Source organism: Phalaenopsis equestris, unplaced genomic scaffold (assembly GCF_001263595.1).
Source record: "Phalaenopsis equestris unplaced genomic scaffold, ASM126359v1 Scaffold000287, whole genome shotgun sequence".
Taxonomy (NCBI): domain Eukaryota; kingdom Viridiplantae; phylum Streptophyta; class Magnoliopsida; order Asparagales; family Orchidaceae; genus Phalaenopsis; species Phalaenopsis equestris.
Genome location: NW_018164729.1, coordinates 282,503 through 307,350, shown reverse-complemented (window position 1 = coordinate 307,350; position 24,848 = coordinate 282,503). Strand labels below are relative to the sequence as shown.

The window sequence follows — 24,848 nt, the reverse complement described above, 5'->3', positions numbered from 1 at the left end:
TCTTGCCAAAATATATATAAGCCGGCCATTTTATCGCTTTCGCCTCGCCCTATATATTTCGCATCCGTAAGAACTAGGGCTTTCTTGCGGTACCATCTCGTCGTGTCGCGGAAATTGTTCGAGCCTTGAGGGTAAGAAACTAATCCAAACTTACTTCACATATTTCCTTACATGTAAAAATTGTTTCCGATTAATACATTCGGCTTTTTCGTTTGTTTTTTGTTCACCCTCTTCATCATGGGCTGTTTGGTAGCCGGTTTCAAGCAGAATTTAGGCTAAATCCTGCCAAACGGCAAAAAAATGCTTTTTTAAATCCTGCGCTCCCCATAAATCTCAAATATCAAAATGACGCCGATTCGCGATAAATCCGGGATTTACAAGACCCAACAAGCTGTTTGATAGGATACTTTTAAGAGGATTTATGTTAGATTTAACCTGAATCCAGCCAAACACAATAAATAGGTTAAATAAATTCACGGTTAAGTTAAATCTAACTTTTGCTTCTTCCATTTATTAAATCCGTATTTACTAAATCCACTTATAAGTTGGATATAATGGATTTAGCGCAGGAAAAATATATTTTAAATAGATTTATGTGAAACACATCAAATAAATTTAATTAGATTTAGCCTTAATTGAACCTAATATCATTTCGAATTTAATAATATTTTAGGTTTACCGGATCTAGTAAATCCTATTTAATTTAAATCCTACTTGCAGCCAAACAATTCTCAATGGTTTCTGGTAGGAGCGAAGTGGGAGGATGAGAATAATGGGAGATTTGGTGGTCATATATGCGGCGCCTTCCCTGCTAGCTCTAATTGTGACTATCTAACGAGGGTTTAGGTATTTGGCTAAACCGGGAAGGGAGGGACATGATAGAGGGTTTTCAGTAGAGAAGGATAGGGAGATGGGGAGAATGTAGGTGAGGGTTTCTGGGAAGAGGAAGATATGGTTGTGCTTTTAATTTATTTTTATGTAAGCTAATTTTATTAATTTATTCGATTAATAATTAATATTTAATTTAATACATTATCAAAGTAATTATAATTAGATAAATTTATACCTAAATATTTTTTAGTTAATTAATGAATAAAAAATAAATTTTAAAGTTTAAATTATTTAATACAATTTTGAATAAATTTTAATTTATATAATAATCATTAATCAATTATTGATTAACAAATAATTAGTTTACAAAGAATTTATTAATTATATATTAATGTAAATGCCCATTTTTTATGCACTTCACTAATTTGGACACTCATTTATATTTTTTTTATATTTAATATCTTAGCAAGATAAATTCAAATTTTCTCAGAATGTTAATGCTTTGGATTTTTTTTTATCTTCGGATGTTTTCTCTGATAAATCATGTTAAATCCTTATAAAGCTGCTAAACAGTTTCTCATGTTTTATTAGGATTTATTTACTAATGCACCAAACAGTTTTTCATGATGTAACCACCTCGGGATATGATAAATCCAGATTTATAGGATTTACTAAATTCTATTTAAACTAAATCCTACTTACAACCAAACAATCTCATTGTTTGATGATCCTTGATAGCTATGTTTTCATTGTCTTATTTGGCATTCTATTATGCCACAAATCAATCCGTATAAGCTTGAACGTATCTTTTGCTTCTTAGCTCTCATGCATGTTAACAATCGTAAAAAAGTGGGAAGCTGCTGGACCAGTTGATATTCTACTTTCATATTATTTGAGTAGATCTGAAGTTGCATTTTCGTTTATTTTATATTTTTGGTACTTTATTTGAACTTTGCAATGGATGGTGTGCTCTTTCTTTTATAATAGATGTATGTACACAGATATATTCCCAGTAAGGATTTTACTACCCATAGCAATTTTAAATTACTGATATTAGATAGTTGTTTGGATCATCATTACTATGCTTTGTTTGTTTAGGCTCGTGTCAATTTTTTTTTTTAAATTGTAAGTCACTATATATGCCAAAGGAATCTCTCAGAATCTATGATAATAAAGCCAATAGAACTAGTGTTCAAGACCCTGTATTTGTTCAATTTGTATGTTTTGATTGATAATTCTTTAATGTTCAAAATCATTTAATTTCCCCTATCCTGTCTTAGATTTTAGTAATACTTTTTGGATGTATCTCTCTGAATCTTTGGTTTTTTTTTCCTTTTTTTTAAGTTTGATAACTTGGGACTTATTGAAGGATAGAAGCTCTTTTGGCTTCTCTAATTGTGCCATTCTGGGCTCATCTTACTAGGTACATTCTTTGGAAGTGTTCCTCCTCACTGAAATGGCTGGACAAAGAAACAACCATGGAAAGCGCTCTCATTCGCGTTCTGATCATGGAGATAATGGAGGAAGCAAGAGAAGGAATCCTGGCGATGAAAAGGAGGCGTATGCTCCTGGGCCTGAAGATACCGTCTACCGTTATCTATGCCAAGGGAGGAAGATAGGAAGTATCATAGGTAGAGGTGGTGAGATTGTGAAGCAATTGAGGGCAGATACACATGCTAAGATAAGAATTGGTGAGACTGTTCCTGGCTGTGAAGAGCGAGTAATAACAATTTTTAGTTCAAGTGAAGAGTGTAACACTCTTGAAGATAGTGGAGAAACAGTATGTGCTGCACAAGATGCACTTTTCAAAGTTCATGAAAGGTTAATATCAGACGATGATGGAGGTGATGATGATGATGATGCAAATGCTCCTCAAGTTACGGTTCGCTTGCTTGTGCCATCAGATCAGATTGGATGCATTATTGGGAAAGGTGGACAGATCATTCAGGGCATTCGCAGCAGCACTGGTGCTCAGATACGCATATTGAAGAATGAGTATCTTCCTTCTTGTGCCATTAGTACTGATGAACTTCTGCAGGTATTATTATATGTATTCTCTTACTTTCCGTATCAGCAACTTCTAGAACTGTGTGATTATGATTGTAAACTTATTCTTTACAACCCCAATCATTCCTGATGTCTAAGTCAAGTTTTAATCAAATTTCTCTCGCGTAGTTTTCACTAGATGATTAGGTTTGTTCATTCTGATGAAAACATAACAGCATGTGGAATCTAAGCCTCCGTCACAAACATATTTAAGTATTGATAAAGCCTAGAAAGGTAACAGCAATTGTCGCTATTTTGAGAATTCAATATGGGCCAAATAGTATAAGATTATTTATTGAACCACTTTGTCAACGTGTCAAGAAAATTTGTTATGAGCTTCATATTTACCGGTGTAAGAATGATCTGAGAAACTTTGAAAACCATCGTTTTGATCAAAGAAGCCACATAACTTTAGGTTTTTTTTTTGGGTCAACTTAATGACAGCTACAACTTGGCTTGCATTTACATCTCATATTATGTCAATATGTCTAATTAATCCTTTATATCCGGTATTTTAGATTGCTGGGGATGCTTCTATTGTGAAAAAGGCTCTTTTTGATGTTTCCTCTCGTCTACATGAAAATCCATCGCGCTCGCAGCATATGCTATTTTCGAATGTGGCTAACAGCAGTCATTATGGTGGATTCAGTAGTGGAACACCTGTCATGGGTGTGGGTCCATTGATTAGTCAATTTGGAGGCTACAAGAGTGATGCTGCCAGTGACTGGCCATCATTCTACCCTCCTCCAAGGGATGATACTTCAACAAAAGAATTCGAATTAAGGATGTTATGCCCTGCTGCAAATATTGGAGGTGTTATCGGCAAGGGTGGTTTAGTCATCAAACAGATTAGGCAAGATTCTGGAGCATTTATAAAGGTTGATAGTTCCAATGCAGAAGATGACTGCATAATTACAATTTCAGCAAATGAGGTGAATGAAGATTCATTCCAGCAATTGGAATTCAACTCATCACGTTGAGTATTTTTTTAAAATATTTAACTCTGTTCTTACAGCTTTTTGAAGACCCGATTTCTGCAACAATAGATGCTGCAGTGCGCTTGCAGCCTAGATGTAGTGAAAGAACTGAAAGAGAGTCTGGTGAACCTTCATATACAACACGCTTACTTGTATCGACAACACGTATTGGTTGTCTTATTGGGAAAGGTGGCAGTATCATCTCTGAGATGAGAAGAAGCACTCGTGCGAATATACGCATATTGTCAAAGGAAAACCTTCCCAAAGTTGCTTTAGATGATGATGAGATGGTTCAGGTATGAATCCTTTTCTTTTGTTATGGAGTTTCCTACTGCTTTTGCGAGGAAATTGTTTCTTTCGGGTTGACTGTAAGCTGTATGTTATCAGATTAGTGGAGACCTTGATGTTGCCAAGGATGCTCTTGTTCAAATAACAACAAGGTTGAAAGCAAACTTTTTTGAAAGAGAGGACGCCCTATCATCATTTCAGCCTCTTCCTTACCGTCCTATGCCAAGTGATGTTCCAGACATTTCAAAATATGGAAGCAGGGATTCAAAGGGAACTGGTCGTGGGTATTCTTATTCTGGGCGTTATGGTGCTTCAGGCGACTTGCTTCCCTCTGGAAGTTATGCATCTTCTCAGGTGACTGCTCTACTATTCCTTTTGAGCTGTATGGTTGTCTAACATCCACGTACAATATATTTTAGCTTTTTATTGGCTGATAGTTTGACATAATTGTTGACTGCTTGGTGATTAAATTTACGCCTGTCTTTCCTGAAGGGTGGTAGTACTTATGGGACATATGGTGCTCATACTGGTCGTGCTGGAAGCACTGGGTAAAGTCATTTTTTTTCTAAATCTTTTCTCTTTGTTGTTATTTAAGATTATGGCATGCATTTCTGTATTCTAAAATGCGGCATATTGGTTGAAAACAAAATAAATAATTTCAAAATTCAAGCAATCACTTTTGCCCCTCAAAAAGAATAATTTCATGTATTCATAAATTAAACTATGACTTTTTGCATCCAGCTTATTTGAAGCATCATTGCCTACTAAAACGACATTCAAAAAGATGTCAGTAATGAATATAATGCTATTGATTTATTATCTTAAGAATATTCATCTTTGGATTTGTGTCCTGTGAAGAGAACCAACTCATTATTTGAACTTGACACGTGGCATTGCCGGATCTTGGAAGATAGATGATATGACAGGTAAAAATGCACACACGAACACAAGCAAATACATGCTCACACATGCTCACACATGCATACGCACTCACATACATATATATTGCATAGATATATTGTTATTATAAAGCTTGAAGATTAGTATAATCCGTTTTTAAGTAACATACGATAATATTTTAAGCGGGAGAAGTAGATTAAATCCAGAAAAAAATTTTGGTGGGTTAATAGGTTGGGTGGTCTGTGCTATCTCCAATATGCTACTAGCATGTGTTCTTGATATGTCCAAGGTGAGTCCAAGGATTGTTTACATTTTAGAAAAAACAAAGTATAAGGCACTCTCAATACCATGTCCTAAATTATAAATTCTGACATTTTGTCTGCATGAAACATTGAAGGATCCTTATAGCATAGTTGTTGATTTAAGAAGCACATGGATGACCTATGTTTTTATTAGCCTCACATTTAGTGAAAAGTTCTAATGTTAATTTTTTATTGATTTAAATTTTAAGATTTTATGTAATGCATCTTATATGTGCTGTCATTTGATTTCTCCATTTCTCCTGCGACTCATCTAAAAGTTCGCCTCTATGTTGCACCTAACCGAACTTTTGTTACCAGGTTATCTGGTCCAAACCCTGTTTCACATGGAAAACATTATGGTTATTAGGGTACCCCCTAGGACCGGCAGGTAGACTACTACCTTACCTTATTTGTCATTCCGGTATAATAGAATTACTTGTAGATGCACTGACCATTGCTTCATATTTTGACAGCTTTTTGTCAGTAGCCTACCCAGCCCACCTACATTAGATTTATAATCTTCATGTTTTTTGACCTTTGTTCCCTTTCCATCCAATTAAAACAGCTGATGGTTCTGAAGCCTGGAGCCAGCCTTTACGAAGCCCATGCCTTAACCAGATGACCAGATGAACAGAGATTGAAATATCCATTGCCTACCTTCAAAGCTTTATTTAGTAGTACCAACATGCAATGAAATTTATGTCTTAATTGTCTGTCAATGTTTTTATGTGACCCAATTATTAGTGCTCCTTAGTTTCTTATATGTTGATAGACCTGTTATTTGGATGGATTTCTATCAAGTTAAGTCGTTGGTATTGCATTAACCTTCTTTGGGTAATTTTCCTTGAATGCTTGCTATAGTGATTAGAGAAAACCTTACCCAAACTATGGATTACAAGCTTGCTGCTCGTCTCTAGCATGGAATTTAAATACTTATATTGTAGTGCTGATATTTTTTTCTATTACTTGGCAATTTACTGGCTATTATTATTTTTACCTTATATTAATTGTGCGTTCTTGTTATCTGGCATTGATTGTTATTTTCCAGTAGTTTTCTATGTATGTAATGAATATATGAATGTGTTTTTGCATTTATTAGCTTGATTCAAGTGTGGTTTATTTGAAGAAAAGAAGGGATATATGCTTTAGGATTTGGTAGAAAAAGTTTTAAATTCTCTACTTTTCCTAGAGATGAACTGAATGATTTTCATTGGCATTTAATCACCAAATATGTTCAAATGTTCTGTTAGCTCATTTGTTGTTTGCTCAGGTAGTACCAAGTTTTTTGCAGAGGGTAATGATTTACACAATATCTAACGGTTTTCTAAAGTTTCTTAACAAGCTAAAGGCACAGACACACTCTGAGGTTTGTTTTATACTTTATTGATTTATAGATGTGTAACATATAAATTTATTACTTCTATTGAGGTTTCATAGGACTGACAGTCTTTGATTTGTCGTGGGATGGAATATGAATGGAGTTTTTCAGGTTCTTGACAAAGCGTCGACTCCTTAAAAATTCTTTATCCCTGCAATATTTTTCCATGAAAGTAAGCTAAGTTATCAATTTCTCTTTTTAGGTTGCTGTTTAGTATTATTAATTTATTAGTATAGATGATTGATATGAGAATCAACTAATCATTTAAGCATGCATATAATTTTTTTTTTAAAAAAAGCATGCATATAATTTTATTTTAGCTGATGATTTTGAAGTTGTGTTTTTTATTTTAGTATCAAATATTGTGTTAGGAAATGACATTTTTAAAAAAATTGGTGATCTGAATTTTTTCTCAAATTCTTGCTAGAAATCCCAGGATTAACGGTTTGGATGTTATCCGGAATTTAAGCTCTCTTCATGCATTCTATTATAGACAAGCTCAGTTCAAAATTTTAATTCTTTTGGTATTTCTAGAAGCTGATTTATATAGTGTTTTCCTTGAATTTTTTAAATCATTATGTCAATGCTAGAGCATCAACTAGAAGCAATGCACTGCATGGTCTAAATACAATGAAAAATGTGTAAGGGTCGTTGCACCGACAGATGTTATGGTTCATAAGAACTGAGTAATCCATGAAACTAATATTAGAAGAGGAATTTTGAATATATATACTCACACATTATAGACATATGCGGACAAAGTAATCCTTGAAACTAATATTAGGAAAAAAAATTATAATTTAAGTACACTCATAAGATAAATTAATGAAATTAATAGATATTATAATCATAGGAAGATAAATATCTTATTCATTTAAAAAATTAAATTAGTTGAAAAAAGTCTAAAAAAATTTAGGGTTTAAGTTTTAAACTTTAGTATTCACGCAAATGTCATTAAAAATGGTGTATAACAACATATAAGAGTTTGAAATATAATATTATAAAAATTAAGAAAATTAGAGAGAACTATTGACCTAAAGGTTGTTATTGATACTAAGATTTTTAATGTTATTAGTGTTTATTTTCCCTCAGTATGTTTGAATATAGGGCTGTAAACGAGCGAGCTCAGGCTCGGCTCGTGTTCGGCTTGTTCGAAATAGCTCGTGTTCGAAATTGGCTCGTTCAAAATCGGCTCGTGAATAGTGTGTTCGTGTTCGGCTCGATTTAAATATTCGTGTTTGTGTTTGACTCGTGTTCGGCTCGAAATTGGCTCGTTAAACTAAAATTGAGAAAAATAGATGTAAAGTGTGAGATTCGAACCTGAATCAAATCTATACAAAAGAAGACACTAACCACATTGCCACATGAGATGTTATGATTTAAACTTAGACATAAATATATATAATATATTATTATATAAATAATATATGTAATATATTGTTTTGTTCGTGTTCGGCTCGTTTACATTTCGAGCTTAAAAATTTGTTCGTGTTCGGCTCGTTAGGCTTAACGAACGAGCCGAACACGAGCTGCTTAACGAGCCGAACACGAGCTGTTCACGAACAACGAGCCAAATTGACAACCGTATTTGAATATATATTCAAAATAAAAAATTTAGAATAATCTTAAAAGAATTAATACAAAGGATACCTCTTGATGAAAGAATTGCCTTATTAAAAAATATTTAAATGGACATGTTGATAAAATGATAGAAGATTTTAAAAATATTTATGGTGATTATAGTTTTGGAGTGACTAATAAAGAATTTAAACTATATTAGATTTTACTTTAGTTTATATTGTTGTTATTGTTAATTCTTTATTTAAGAATAAAAGAGCATATTATCACTTACAAGAATGAAACTAATAAAATCTAATTTAATTATTTTCTGATGAGAAAAATTGATTGTCAGGATTGAAAAATTTTAAGGCAATTTAAGCACTAAATATCGATTATTGGTTTTGCATTTTAAGATGAATTGCTAGACAATATAACTTGATTATTTTTTTATGAGAAAATTAGATTATCGAGATTGTAAAATATGTAATATCATTTCAAGTGAAAATATAAGTACTCAGTATCAATTATTCGTTTTGAATCTTAGGATGGATTGTTGGAAAATAAAAAATACAACAAAATATTGTTATAGAATTAGACGGGACACCTAAAAAACTCAAATAAATATATTTTTATAAGTAAACTTCATGATCTTAAAATTTGGGATATTCGTGAAAAAGTCAATATTATGTGGGATAAAGTAATGAGTATTATTAAATAAATTTTAAAAGATGTGCTTGGAGATTCAGGAAAAAAATTTATGAATAAAAATGATTAGTGGTAGATTAATAATACATAAGAAAAAATAAAAAAAATACGAACATTTATTATAAAAATTAGTTTATATATAAAAGTTAAAAAAAATCAAAAAAAATATAAGCTGATTCGTAGTGAGTCTAAGACAGTAATTTTTTTTGTTAAATTTATTTTTAGTTATTTTTATAACAGATTAAATATTAAAAATGATTATATATATATAATCATTTAAATTTTATTATGTTACTTAATAATTCATCCTGAATATCCTGAATATATATATGTGCGCGCGCGCGCGTACCGTGGTGCGCGCTTTCCGTGGTTTGTTGGTAGAGCAGCCTCTTTGAAGGTCGGAAGTTATCTCAAGTCACTGGTTCGAATCTTCCCTTGTGTCGGGTGTGGTACTCAAATATTTAACACACCTAGGGATGACCGGGGCTCGTCGAATAACCTTCGACTAATCCATCAAGATATATACATATATATATATACATATACATATATATATATGTATATACATATATATATATGTATATATATATATATATATATATATCTTGATGGATTTTGCTTTGCTAAGGTTTATTTTAGTCATGACATGGCAGCTAGAGTAACCCTCGATACCCCGTCGGTTGAGAACCTATCCTGTTCGTCGCTTCCTCGTGCTCGAAGAAGAAGGGTAGAGGTTCGCGCTGAGCAGTTTCGTCGCCTCTCACGGAAGACGTGAAGGGGTTTCGTGTTCGTTTTCCTCCTCGACAGCAGCGCAATCCTGTCCGTCATTTCTTCAACACTCAACTAGGACACAATCGACTCCTTCTTTGTCTTCCTTCTCAACTCAGATTGACAACAGTGCCATTCTGTTCGTCATTTCTTCGACACTCTGTTTGGACACGATCGACTCTTACTTCGTCTTCCTCCTCGACTCAGCTCGACAACAGCGTGATCCTTCTAGAGTTCGGCTTTAGCTCCCCATTTATTCTCTGTTTTTTCTCTGCTGCTTTTGATGGCTACTGTTCTTCCCTCGAATTAGTACGTAGGCAAAGAATCTTTTGTTGAGGCGTTTGGAAGGGGTATAGAATTTGAGAAGGTTGTTACCATGTGGTGTTTCCTCAGATCTATCATGATTCTCTTGAAGTGAAAGCCGATTGTTCGTTTGTTAAGAGGACTTGTAGGAAGGGTAGTATGACCCCCTTTATTTTTTCAGACCTCGAAGTTTCTTCTCTGATTGAAAAATGAAAATTCACACTCATTGGGAAATTTCAGTAAGGGCATCCGAAAATGGAGGTTATTCGCAAAGCTTTTGAGGATATCAAATTCATAGGACAATGGAAGATGTGTTTCTTTAATGGGAGACATGTGATGATACAATTGACTATAGATGAAGACTATGCTATGATTTTCTCCATGAAATACTATTGAAAGAATAAATATGAAGTTGCTAAAGTGGTCTCTTGAATTTGATCCAAACTAATAACCTCCTATAGTACCAATACGGTTTAAGTTACCTGAGCTTAAATTGCATCTTTTTAACCACATGGTCCTTTATTCCATTGGGGCAATGCTTGGGAGACACATGAAATTAGACATACCCACGTTTAAACTTACCAGGCCTTCTGTTGTCAGGATCCTTGTGGAGAGAAATCACTTTACCTGACATTGAAGAAATTTGGCTTTGACACCGCATATAACAGGTACTGGCAACAAATTGTCATGGAACAAAGATCATACTATTGAACCTATTGGAAGATGTTTGGGCACACACTTGAAAAATGTTTCAAGCTCCACCCTAATTTGAGACGCCAACTTCAAGTGCTTCATTTAAGTACTCAAGAAGCACCTATTCCACCAGCTGATATAGTGGAAACTACAACTAGAGAGGATATTGACACTGTTTGTGCTCTATAGGAGCACCCTTCACTACCTCTGCCCCCTCATGTTGCCAAAATGAGAATACTTTTCTTTTAGTGCCAGATGATGCTTCATATGCTATGGAAACAATTATTGCTGATTTTGAGGGCCCTCAAACCTTGGCAAAGTGCCAAGTTCAAGATGTGCAACAGGTAGAAATTGCCCCCATTGATGATCAACTTAGTCATAAGTTGGGACAACCGTCAGAATATGATTAACAAGATTACAAAAACAGGAAAAAGAAAAAAAAGACTGAATGAATTCAGGAATTTATTGGAGGATGCTTTGCTCTTTGCGGGTGGAAACCCTTGTCACAGTTTGGTACTAGACTCCCTCTCTAGAACCAGGGAGAGAGGAAAGCCCACTCATCATGATTAAGCTTTTTGGTGGACCATTTTATCCTTTTGGAAAAATTGTCCAGCTGTTTTGGGATATACTTGTACTTTTTTGTTATCTTTTTGAGCCTTGTGTGCCTTGTGAGTAGGTTCCTAGCTATCTGTCACGCTCCGCTATATTCAAGAAGTTGGCAAGGCAAGCATGGGGTGGAAGATTCTAGAGAAGACTGGAATGTAGGGAGCCATCCAGGGGATTCTAGAAGATTCCACCCAATTTTAGAATTCCACCCAATTTAAGATTCCACCCAATTTTAGAGAAAATAAGAAAGAAAGGCTCCAAGGAGAAATTCAGAAGAACCTAGAATGTTCTAGGGCTATGTGTGTGTAATAAGAGAGGAATGTGTAACTCTCTAGAAACTGTAATAGTTTAATGTATCCTAGAATATTCTATTAGGCTTGGAGGGGGCTATAAATAGGAGTCCCTCCCCTTCTTTTTAATCACCCAAGCTTTGAATCAAAGCATTCAAGTATTCAAGTGTGAAATGTTCCTTTCTCTCTATTCTTCTTTTTAAGTGTTCTTGGTGCGCAAAAGTCCAGCCTTGCAAGGGTGAGGCTGATTTAGTGCTAAGAAAGAGCGCTAAAGCTGTACGGGTGACCTGAGGAAAGTTAGTTCGTGACATACCGCTCACTAAAACCCTTGTATCTTCTTCTTATTAATGAAAATTTTATATATATATATATAGTGCTGTGTACCCCGATCTGTTGATTGAGATCCACGGTATAAAACACTTCAGGTCAGGGGTTTGAATCCCCTTTGACACAATTGGCCTTAAAGATGTGATACTCGAATTGTTAGACACATTAGGGGTGGCTGGAGGCTCGTATAATAGCCTCTAGTCATTCCTTCTGAAATATATATATAAAAGAGTAATAGTGTAAAAATATTAATAAGATATGAAAAAATAATTTTATGGTATATTAAGGATGGAGATAAAAAAGTAATCATTTAGTTCAATGGTATATTAAACAAATAAATAATATTAATATACCATAATTAAGCAAATAAATAAAAAAGTAATCATTTAGTTCAATTATGGTATATTAAGGATGGAGATAAAAAAAAATAATTTTTTTTAGATGAGTATATTGAGCATTAGTTCGTGAGATATTATGATAAAATTTTAAATAAAAATTTTAAATAAAGATATGAAAACAATTGTTCTTAGTCATCTTAATTTCATCAATAATTACAATATTTTTTTATTTCTACTGCTGCATTTGTAAAATGAAAGTTGAGGAGGCTTTGACAAAAATAGAAGGGATTTGCTGTAGGATCTGATTGTATTTCAATAATAGTGTAAAAATGTTTAGAGATCTCATAATTTTTTGGCTTACTATAATTTTAATATTATTTTAAAAATTAAAAAAGATTTATGATGAGTGAAGAAATAGTTTATTGTTTCTTACTTTTAAGAGTTAAGGGGATATAAAGAGCGTTTAAATTATAGAGGAGTCAAGTTAATGTGTTAACGTTAACGTTATGAGAAAGTAATTGAGCATAGATTACAATATAATGCAAGATTTCTCAAACTCAGTTTGGATTCTTGTCAGGTAAGTCTACTATGAAAGCTGTATATTTATCGAGATATTTAATGAAAAAGTACAAAAAGATATAGAGGACCGACATATGATTTTTGTTGATTACAAAAAAAAATTATGATAAACTTTTTACTTCAGAGAGTTCTAGAAAAGAAAGGTGTTTGTATTACTTAAATTTAAGTCATTAAAAACATGTATACTAAAGATGTTAATTGTGTTCGAACATATGGAGGATTGGCCTAGTATTTTCGTATTTGAGTTGGATTACATCAAGAATCGACTTGAGCCTTTATCTTTTTGCTTTAGTTATGGATGCTCTTATTAAACATTTACAAGAGGATGTACCTTCGTTTATGCTTTTCACTGATAATATTCTTCATGCGTATGAGAGTTATGGAAAAACTTGAATTATAGTGGCCAGTTTAGAGTCTAAAGGCTTTCGTTTGAGTATATCTAAAATTGAACACATGGAATGTGATTTTAGCAATAGATCTAGGGTTGAGATTGTATCAAAGAGTGATCAAATCATTAAAATGAGTGAATGTATTAGATATCTTGCGTCTGTTGTTCAATGTTGATGATATAGATGGGGATGCTATTAGTAGATTTTAAGTTGGACGGTTGAATTGGATGAATGAATCAGATCTATTGTGTGATACAAATTAATGCTTAGACTTGAAGGAAAATTTTATAAGATGGTTGCGAGACCTACAATGCTTTATGTCGTAAAATGTTGGCCTGTAAAAGAGAAGCATAAAATTAAGTATTGTTGAGATGAGAATGCTCAGGAGGGTGAGCGACTTTACACTTGGAGACAAAATGTGAAACAAATATCTTCGTGAAATTTAGTGACAGATAAAATTAGAGAGAGTCGTCCTAAATGATTTGATCACATTAAACACCAACCATCAGATGACCCACTTAGGAGAGTAGATGTTTTAGATTTGACTTATGTTAAGAAAGGTAGAGGTGTAAGACCTAATAAGATTTGGGCATGTTGTATAAAAATAATGTCAGTTTATTAGAATTAAATGTAAATATGACAATGTGGAAATTTTGAAATAGTCATTTAATATTATTGATAGGAGAAGGGGTATTTAATTCCAATTACAATAGACATAATAAAGAAAATGAATAAAATCGAATAAAACAACTAAGAAAGAAATAAAACAAAATAAAGCAAATAAAAAAATGCATAATGTGGGAATAAAAACAACTAATAAGTAATAACAACCAAGGATTGTATTTATAAATCTAATACTCTCCTTTAAGTATATAAATGTCAGTCATGTTTAACTTGGATTTGAAGTTATTGAATAGAGGGCGAGAAAGATTTTTGGTGAGGTTGTCTGTTAGTTGACCGCTGAAGGACACATATGGAACACATATTTCCTCAGGCTCAATTTTTTTCCTAATAAAGTGTCTGTCAATCTCCACATGTTTGGTACGATCATGCTTGATTATATTATGAGCACTGTTGATTGCGACCTTATTATCACAAAATAGCTGCATCGGGACGAAGGTTGACATATGAAGTTCGCGCAACATAATACATAACTAAAGACATGCCTAAGGCATGGATCATAATTCATCTTTAGCACTGCTTTGGACAACCACAGATTATTTTTTGCTTTTCCAAGTGACAATATTGTTCCATACAAATAAGCAATACCTCAAGGCAAAACATCGATAATGAACTGATCCAACCCAATTAGCACATATATAAACAACAATAGACCGAGAGGTACGACATGAAAAAAAAACTTGAGCCAAGTGTGCATTTTAAATAGTGGAGAATCCAATGACATCTAGGAGGTGATGCTTATAGGGCTCATGTTGTATTGACTCATTATACCAACTGCATGGCATATTTCGATGCAAGTATGGTTGAGGTAGATGAGTTTTCCCTCAAGATGCTGGTAATGAGTCTTGTTGACAACCACAATATTGAGAATGTCTGATAATCTTGCATTAAGATTTATAGGAATGACAGCAGGTTTGTACAGAAGAAGATTGTTCTTTGTCAAGAGATCAATTACATATTTGCTCTGAGACAGACAAATGCCCCAAGTTGATCGAGCCACTTCCATGCTTAAGAAGTATCAGCGAGCTCTCAAGTCCTTCATTTCAAAAGACGTAGCAAGAATGTCTGAAGAACTCAAATGTTGGGAGATTGTTATTTGTAAGAGTAATATCGTCAACATGTGCAATAGCTAACATATGCAATAAGGATAGCTATTTGGCCATTGGAGGAATGTCGGAAGAAGAGGGTGTGATCCAATTGAGCTCGAGTGAAACCACGACCTACGACCACTTTTGTGAATTGGTCGAACCAAACTCTTAGATATTGCTTTTGTCGATAGCGAGACTTTCATAACCTGCAATCTTGTTCTTTGAAGGTAGTAAAGTTAAAGTCAGGAGAAAGAGTTATGTACACTTCTTCTGTAAACTCTCCATTCAAGAATGCATTTTTGACATCTAAGTTGAAATAAATGCCAATCCATATTCACCACAAGTGACAACAAGATCCGAATGGTATTAACTTAGCCCCTGGAGCGAATGTCTCTCATAATCAATTTCGTAGGTCTGGGAATTCCTTTTGCTGACTAATAAGGACTTGTCAGAATTGAACTTGGTGCTGAAAATCCATTAGCACCCTACTGCTTTCTTTCTCGAGAAAGGTCCATGGCATCCCTCATATGGTGTCACTGAAGGGCATTCAAATCCTAGCTGAAAATCCATCAACTAGGATCTGATCGCCCGTCAGGGCAGCAACAAATGCTCTGTAGGTTGGCGGTAAAGAAAGAAACATATTTTGCCATATAATAGAGGGAACATGTCTGATTGCGTTCCTTACTCAGAGAACTCACGTCCTCATTCGGAGGAAGGATTGTGTCGAGGATGTTGCTCGTAGTGGAGTCAAGGTTCTGTAAGTAGGTAATGGGATGGTGCACCGAGTGTAGTCACGGATAGTGGGAGGAGGAGATGGTGCACTCAACAGAAGAGGGGACTCAATGGCAGGAACAGTAGAGGGAACATCCATAGGAGTTGGATAAAGGACAATGTCTAAGAACTTAAACTCCCCCTCACTTGAGGTCGAGCTAGAAAAATAGGGAACACTTTAAAAGGATATATCAACACTCACATAGATTTTATTTATGGTAGGATCAAGACACCAATACCTCTTTCTGAGTGGTGGAGTAACCTAGAAATATATATTTTATGGATTTGGAATCAAGCTTAATTCGAGGGGGGGTAGTGTTCCGTACAAATGCAACGCTCCCAAAAATCTTGGGACCTGATGCGGAGAAGACTCGATTGACAGGGAAACATGACATCAGGAAGACTAAGGGGTTCAAAACTTGTGAATTTTAGAGGGGATTTTATTTATGAGATATTTAGCAGTTGGTTAGGCATCATTCCGAAACTTTTTGTGACATTGGATTGAAATATATTGGAGCGAGAAACATTGAGGAGGTGACAGTTTTTCTCTTGGCTAGCCCATTTTATTGAGTATTCGTACACAAGCTATTGTGGAGGATGCCCTTATTCATCAAGAATTCACCCAAAATAGAGTTGAAAAACTCACGATCATTGTTGCTCCGAATGACCTAAATTTGAGCTTTGAACTGAGTTAAAATGAATGTGTAGAAGTTTTGGAAGGTGCAACAATTTCCGATTTGTCTTTTAGAATGTTGACCCACCTCATTCGTGTAGTCATCAATCAAGGTCACGAACCAACGTTTATTGGTTTAGCTAGAAGTGCGAGAGGGTCCCCATATGTCACTATAAATGAGAGAAACGAGTGAAAGATGCACAAGTGTGGGGTAGGTAATGAAGCCGATGATGCTTGACTAACTGACATGTCACAATTAAAATTAAAGAGTTTTTGTTAGAAAACATCAAAGGATAAATTTTTTTTAAATATTGAAAACTAGGATGACTCAAACGACAATGCAACAATATGGTGGGACATTCAATGACTCGAGATAAACTGTAGCTCTTGAGTAGTGTGTCTTCACTCTCTCTGCCATTATTTTAGAAGTAGTAGTCCAACTACCCTCTTAGCACATCCAATCATCCTCTCTGAATGATGATCATGAAAAACACAATCATTAAAAGAGAAATTAGCCACACAACTTGCTAATAGATGTCAAATTATATTATAATATGAGAATATATAAAATAAACTCGAAAGTTAGTACAATCGACCATTTATCAGTATGACAAGAATCATCGACAATTCTGACAGTATCTTTCCTAGAGCACGGATAGCAAGTTGAGTACTTTCGAGCATTAAGTCATGTGATTCGTGACATCTGAATCAATTATCCACAGACTAGGGGAGAAAAAAACTGTGAGCTATAAGAAGAGTACCTTTTCGTACGTGGGAGGTCAACGGACCCATAGAGAATTGATTGCCTTCAAGTAGCATGATCAATTGCTTCATCTGGCTTCTCAAGGATTTAGAGAATTCTGTGATGTTTTAGGTAGGAGTTGCTTGAACCGTGATTAATTAAGATGTTGTCGTGAGTCCCTTGGTAGCAAAGGATTTGGATAAAGCATTGTATGCTGGTTTATCGTGAAATTTTCAACACTTGCTCTGGTGTGGTTGGGATTGTGGCAGTAAACACAAGTGGAATGTCTGGTCTGAGGTAGCATGGATGAGGGCTGAGCACGATTCGAGATGATTCCTACTGTGAGCCAAAAGAAATGTGGTTGGGATTTCAAGACATTGATTGATTTGTAAGTCACCGACTGACAAATAACCACAGGAAAGCTGCAAGAAGGCTGCGGGAAAGATGAAACGAGGTTGCAAGAAGGCTGTGGGAAAGATGAAACGAGGTTGCAAGAAGGTTTCTCAGGGATTTAGAAAATTCTGTAATGTTTCAGGTAGGAGTTGGTTTAACCGTGATAGATTCAGATGTTGTTGTGAGTCCCTTGGTAGCAAAGGATTTGACTGAAGCATTGTATGCTGGCCTATTGTGAAGTATTCAAAACTTGTCCTGAGTGTGGTTGGGATTGTGGCAATAAATACAAGTGGAGTGACCAGTTTGAGGTAGCAAGGATGAGGGCTGAGCACGATTCAAGATGATTCTTATTGTGAACCAAAAGAGATGTGGTTGGGATTTCGAGACATTGATGGATTTGTAATTCATTGACTAACAGATAACCACAGGAAAGCTGCAAGAAGGCCCCAGAAAAGATGAAGAGAGGTTGCAAGAAGGCTGCAACAAAGATGCAAGAAACTTTCAAAAAAGATGGAAGAAAGGTGCTGGAAAGCTTTTCTCCCGATTCAGAGTACTAAAAGTCTTTAGAGGAGATTGCTCCTGTTGCAAGATCACCGCCACCTAAGAAGAAAAGGGTGAGAAAGCTTGATGGACGAGTTGCTGCAGATAGGTTGCCATTGAGGAGTTTGAGAAGATTGTTGTTGAGGGGAAGAGCAGGAGAATCTGTCTCTTCATGGAAGAAGCCAGTCGCTATATAAGAAAGTTAGAGGAGGCCTGCGGTTGGAAGAGACTAGTCAGAAGGGTCAGCGGGAAGGACGACGGCTGCTGTAGAGGCATTCAGTGGCTAGATTCTTGGGTTAGAATCATATTCTGATATCATGTTGAAATTTGAAATAGTGTTGCTGAATATTATTGATAGGATGGGGGTATTTAAACCCAATTACAATAGACATAATAAAGAAAAAAAAAATATATTAGAATAAAACAACTAGGAAAGAGATAAAACAACATAAAATAAATAGGAAACAAATAATAAGAGAGTAAAAATAAATATTAAGTAATAACGGCTAGGGAGTGTCGTTATAAATCTAGTACATTCAATAAGGCACAATGAAGAATAAGGATTCATGTAGCTGACCCCAATTTGGTGTCATAAAGGTTTGTTTTTGCCGTTTTTGTTGCTTCCTTGAAGTGCATTTAATGATATACCATTACTTTCTATGTATGATTCGTTTGTTAAGCGTCTTGTTTATTTCCCTTTAAAAAAAATTAAATTTGAAAGGTTGCAGTCTTGTTGCAATAAAGGAAATTTGAGTTCTAGCATTTAGAACTTGTTGGGTGCATGTGTTTTTGTCTTTGGCTTCTCTTTGTTGAGCAAGTATTGTTTGATACAAATGTGCTTACCGCCTTGTGCAATTCAATGTTAGTTGATGAACATAAATGTTATGAAAGCAAAGTCATTTTGGCTATCGTGGGTTGCAACATTGGCTAAGTTTGTAGGTATAAATTTTATGAAAGTTGTAGCAATTAAATTATTTTTTTATTATGTTAATTACATTTGTTTGGTTATCAGTGGTTGATAACAATGGCTATATTCAGTTTCCTTTTGATGGGGGGCATCAGGTATGTGCTGGTTTGCATATTGCTCGTGTGTAGAGAAATTAAGAATGGTAAATAGCAACCTCACCTAGCATTATACCACTCTTTATATCCCATTTTGTGTGATTCTGGACCTGTTAATGGTTGAACATACATGATCTGTTGGTGGCCTTTTTCCAAAATTATTCAGGATCTGTCAGTCTAAATTGTTATTTGGGGATTTTGTAGTTATAAAGTTAAATTTCATAGATCTTTGACAGTTTTCATGTTATATTTGGATTCTCTTGATAGTTTTCATTGACATAATTGTGATCATGTAGTGTTTTTAAGTGGATTTTTATAGAACTTAGACGGTATTCATGTTATATTTGGTTTTTATTGATGTTTTTTCATTGGAATAATATGATAGTGATTTTAATGGGCTTTGTAATGCTGTTGTACATTTCTATCCTCTGAAACCACTTCACAGTACAGGTTTTGTTGTCTAATATTGTTATCATTTTAATAATTGAAGCCCTATCACTTAATGGTTCAATTCTTTTAGGTTATTTACCTTTGTAAATGGAAAACCTATGGCACAGACTAACTCAATCTAGGACAAATATAGGAGGATGTACCTTGGTTTATGCTTTTTGCTGATGTTATTCTTCTTGTGGATAAGACTAAAGATGGAGTTCAGGAAAAATATGGATTATGGAGATCGATCTACTTTGGAGTCTGAAGGCCTTCGTTTGAGTAGATATAAAACTCAATACATTGAATGTAAATTTAGTAGTAGTAGTTCTAGTGACAGAGTGGTAACTATGGGTGATCAAAACATTAAAAGGTGTGAACGTTTTAGATATCTCGGGTCTGTTGTTCAAAGTCATGGTGATATAGATGAGGATGTTATTAGTAGAATTCAAGTTGGTTGTTTGAAGTGGAGGAGTGCATCAGGCCTGTCGTGTGATTTCAATAAAAATTTTATAAGATGATGGTGATACCCATAATCCTTGATGGCGCAAAATGTTGGCCATTAAAAGAGAAGCATAAGTCGAAGTTAAGTGTTGTTGAGATGAGAATTTTTCGGTGGATGAGTGGCTTGACACTTAGAGACAAAATGTAAAATGAATCTGTCTGTGCAAGGGTTGGTGTAGCTCCAGCTGCAGGAAATGTTAGAGAGAGTCGTCTTAGATGGTGTGGTCACATTAAACATTGTCCATCTGATGATCCGGTCAGGAGAGTCGATGTTATACCTTTAACTTTTGTTAAGAAAGGCAGAGGTAGACTTAAAAAGACTTGGACATATTGTATTAAAAATAATTTGAATCTATTAAAATTAAATGAAAATATAACACTCAATAGGACATAATGGAGAAAAAGGATTATGTACCTGAGCCCACATTGTTTGATTCAAGCTTTTAGGTGTGTCTTAGATCATAAGACCCATCTTAAGTTTTTGAAGAAATATTTGGGACTAATATAATATACTTAAAATGAAGGGACAATGGGCTTCTTAAAGGTTTGTGTGTTAGACATTAGAAATACTCGTAAAGACATAGAAAGATGCCACAAAATCAAATTTCCAGGACTGAAATGAAAGTGCAGATGATCATGAGATAGAGAGATCCCAAGATGGATTCCAACTGATGGTTTAATTCATCATCTTTCCAGACAGAAGTTGGTCATCCACTATAAGCATGAGGGGAAATCAATTATTTTGAAGATGAATGAATAATATATAGCTACATTAACCACTAGGAGGTCATCATTGAAAAATGTGAAAGATAAAATATAGGAAGACTAATGATTTATGGGCTAAATAGCATGCACCAACATGGCTGCCAATATGAGCAAATAGTGGCAACCCCAAAATGGAAAAGAAGTGCAGTACTCTCCATAAAGGAACAAACTGAAAAAAAAAAGACTTGAAATTAAAAATGAAACTTCGAAGAGCTCCATGAAATATAGAGCAAACCAAGAAGCAAAATCCACCAGAGGCAAAGAAAGCATCAGGGCAGCTGTTCAATCCTAGAAATGGTCCCAATTCCTTGGTATCACAAGCTAGGCAAGTTGGATTTCCATTGCCTAAGCCATCTATTGCAATGAAATGTTTTGCCCACCATGGAATAGATTCAACCAAATTAGGAATCATTCCTAGATTTAATTCGTTGTGAATTGAAATAGAAACAGTCAGCCTATTGTGGAGAGCTAGAGAGAGGCCAACAATATGCCTTCCAATGGCATTAGAAAAATACCAGCTCCCAACTGAAGTTTTATTTTTTTGAAGGCACTTAGATGTGAGGTCATGCTAGAATTGACACTTTAATAGGTGTTAAGAATTCAATTTTGAGTTACTTCCAATTTGACTAGAATATATATATAAATTAGCTCAAACCTAGCGAGTTCACAAATTTGCAAGGATAGGCATAAAGCGATTGACTCGTTTTGATAGAATTCCAGAAAGTAAGCTTTGAATTCTGTCACAGGAAAATTGTTAGGTCTGTAAGCTTGTTACCTAAGTCAAGAAGCATTGGGGAGTTGAAGGAGTGACGATAAAGCATCACCCAAAATGGCATTAACCTCTCGTCATTTTGTGAACTCACTAATGTTATGATTTAGAAACTCTGTGAAGAATCTGGTCACCTAAATTCACTTGTATATAACATCAAGCGGGCCTGACGGGGTAATTCAAAGATCAAAAAACAAATCAAGTGTTTCAAAAGCTGCTGCTCGTGTCTTTTCATAGAACATCTTTCATTATTAAACATTCGGGTCTAAAAGAATGAGCAATCCATGTATGTTAATTTAACAAACACGTGTTTATTCAACACTATATTGTTAATGTGATGTCATCTTGATAGATTAATGATGATTTTGACATTTCTTTTTGTATTTATTTATTTTAGTTCTAGTCTAACATGTAGGCGTTGACATAATTGTTAAATAACCAGTTGCCATTAGAATATAAGACATTTTCAAAGAAATTGTTGTTTAAAGATGCTAGTTGATCGAAGAATTGACATATGCTACACATCAAATATTAAAAATATTTTCAATTTGTTGAATTTTTCCAGCTCAGGAGAATGAAGGATTTTTGCAAAGAGGTGAGAGTTCAGCTTATCAATCGAGGATGAAAGACTTGATTTGATGCTAGTAGAAGGAAAAGGGAGAGTAATCAGTAGGTCTGTCCTGCTAGACTAGTTAACGACTACAAAGAGTCTTTATTAACACTATCAGAGGATGTAATCAAGCCGGTAGGTCTGTCCTGCTAGGCTAGTAACACCAGCTAATGAATCTTTGTTAACACTTTATCATAGAATGTAATCATGCTTATAGGAGTTATACCTCCAAGATGCTCGTTAAATAATTGGTAGGTCTTGTTGGCTAAAAGCTGAGATGCCAGATAAGTAATCTTTAGGTTCTTTAGGTTAAAACAAGCTGCACGAACAAGTGAGTCTTTATTAGCACTGCATTAGAGAGTACTCCTGCTTCTATCATCAGAACTAAAGATGATTCCACTTGAATGCATTGGATTAAGCGTTATTTGATAAGCAAGATAAGTCAATGTAAACATTAAATAATTGGGTAGAGATTGAAGCAAGCCCTCTAGCAGATGGAAAATAATCGTCAAGATACCTAATGTTGAAAGATAAGGAAAATCTTTGATGCAGGCATTGATTTTAGCCTGATAACCCTTAATAGAAAAGACCTTTTGGAGAAAGCCTCAAGATAAGAGTTGGTCTATTGAGTGATGGAGATCTAAGTGTTTACAATAGGTGGAAATGTTGGGAAAATTACAAACAAATGTATTTTTTGTGTTTTAAAATTAGGCATTTTGAATATGCCTCTGATTAATGCCTGCATAAATGTGATCTTTTTTTTATCATTTTGACTTGCTCATAATTTAAAGTGCAGTTATAATAAAATTCAAATAGTTGGTACGGTCATTGATCCCTCTTTTAAATGTCAAATCAATGTTTGGCTTTCGGTTTTATTTGGCCAACTGCAATTTCTGTATTTCTTCATGCATTCCAGGCGTGTTCTTGTTATTCAAGAAGTTGCCCTCTGGGTGCACCCAACTCATGTACTTATTTAAACTGGGAACATGCGAATATGTGTTTTTTATTTAGTTGGACAAATGATTGCTCAATTCAATAGTGTAATTAGCTTATCAGGAGTAAATTAATGTTTAAGTAAATTTTATTTGGTTCATGTAATAGGCGAATGGATCATCTTTGATCTAATCTGAAGGCCTACCCCTACGGTTTTTTATCTCATATGTTAATTAATAGAGAATCAAGTTTGAGAGCTTAATGGCGAATTCAAAATAAATCATGGACCTTTGAGGATAGGGTAGGTTTTATCACTAAATGGCGAATTCAAAATAGTGTTGACATTTACTAAACTTAACATTAGTTATGAATTTTTTTAGCAAACATATCACTCTGTGAAATATAATATTATACACACAGACACATTACAAGAAAAGCTTAACAATAACAAAATTCGATAATATTAATAATATAAGAAATATTTTGCCATGCATGACTGCCATTTGTTAGTAACACTCCTATATTAGCATTCATCTGTTGGTATCTCTCATTTGGCGTACTTGTGTTATGCCTTGATTATGTTGGGCCATGTGTAACTTTGAGTTAGAATGCTCCATTTTTATACCAATTAGGTTTTCCCACAGGATTTGCTCAAATTTAAAGTTTTATAGGATGCTGACTAAAGTCAATGTGTCTGGTGCATTCGTTTAGCTACAAGACTAATTAAGTTGATATATTTCTTATATCAGGCCAGTTACTATTGTGTTTTAATTGAGCCTGATCATGCAATGTGTTGGGCTAGTCCAATTGATAAATGCATTCAAACCTGGTGGGTTAACTCTGAGCTCAAAAACATGCTTGCACACCACTTAATTTGCTCGTTTAGTTTTGTCATGTATGCCATCTAAGTGGGTCTTTTTTTTTTTTTTTGATCATGTATTCTCTAATACCTGCTATAGGCACAACAAAGGTAACTGTTGGCATGTGCTTCTTCTTCCAATGTCGACAATTGAATACCAATGGACCTCCAGAATCCTTGCAGATGATAGCTTACCGTTAATTCGGTCCTAAACAATTATTGCTACGCCCATTGGCTTGATAGGCAACAACCCTTATTACGACATCATGAATGAGCTTAGCTTTGAATAAGTTGGAGCCCTCATGTCATCTTGAGAATGGTTGTTAATTGCTTTATCTTACCATTTGTCCATCAATGGAAGCATGTCAAAAGTGGTTCGAGACATTATGCTCACATCACCTTATAGGCATCGCTATGTTCCTATGGGATAACTTCATCGTTGCTGTCTTTACAGCGAAGCATTGATCTTTATCGATTAGCCAAAAATTCGACCGAGTGTGAGCGTTTGCTGTTAACGAAGGGGATTAGAGGCGTTTGATGCCTTTGGATGTGGCCACATGATCATAATTCGTCCCCTTTATTAGCTTTAATGGTTTCAAGGCTATTTATAATCAATTTGCCAAAACGATTAGTATACACTATAAATAAGAAAATAATTAATCAACATAAAAGCCTTGTCGACTTTCACTTCCAAACTCTTTATTGGCATTGTCGACCTTCAAGCATATCATGGCCTGTTTGTCTTGAAG

At 34.7% G+C, this 24,848-nt stretch overlaps 1 protein-coding gene across 6 annotated transcripts; it reads left to right on the top strand.

The window, feature by feature from the left end:
• LOC110024973 (KH domain-containing protein HEN4-like) lies at window positions 1-24,848 on the top strand. 6 transcript variants are annotated; one of them, XR_002294066.1, is made up of 9 exons: window positions 3-131; window positions 2,255-2,869; window positions 3,396-3,809; window positions 3,893-4,150; window positions 4,242-4,496; window positions 4,635-4,690; window positions 6,619-6,710; window positions 6,834-6,894; window positions 24,200-24,266. XR_002294066.1 is itself a non-coding variant. In XM_020725183.1 (8 exons), exons 2-7 carry the CDS (start codon window positions 2,288-2,290, stop codon window positions 5,709-5,711), a joined length of 1,614 nt encoding a protein of 537 aa, XP_020580842.1. In that variant the 5' UTR covers window positions 4-131; window positions 2,255-2,287; the 3' UTR covers window positions 5,712-5,732; window positions 5,910-6,168. The 6 variants fall into 6 exon arrangements, 5 of the variants coding, with proteins under 5 accessions (XP_020580840.1, XP_020580845.1, XP_020580842.1 ...); XM_020725183.1 differs by lacking the exons at window positions 6,619-6,710; window positions 6,834-6,894; window positions 24,200-24,266 and adding exons at window positions 5,663-5,732; window positions 5,910-6,168 and having other exon boundaries at window positions 4-131; XM_020725182.1 differs by lacking the exons at window positions 6,619-6,710; window positions 6,834-6,894; window positions 24,200-24,266 and adding exons at window positions 5,663-5,732; window positions 5,818-6,168 and having other exon boundaries at window positions 5-131.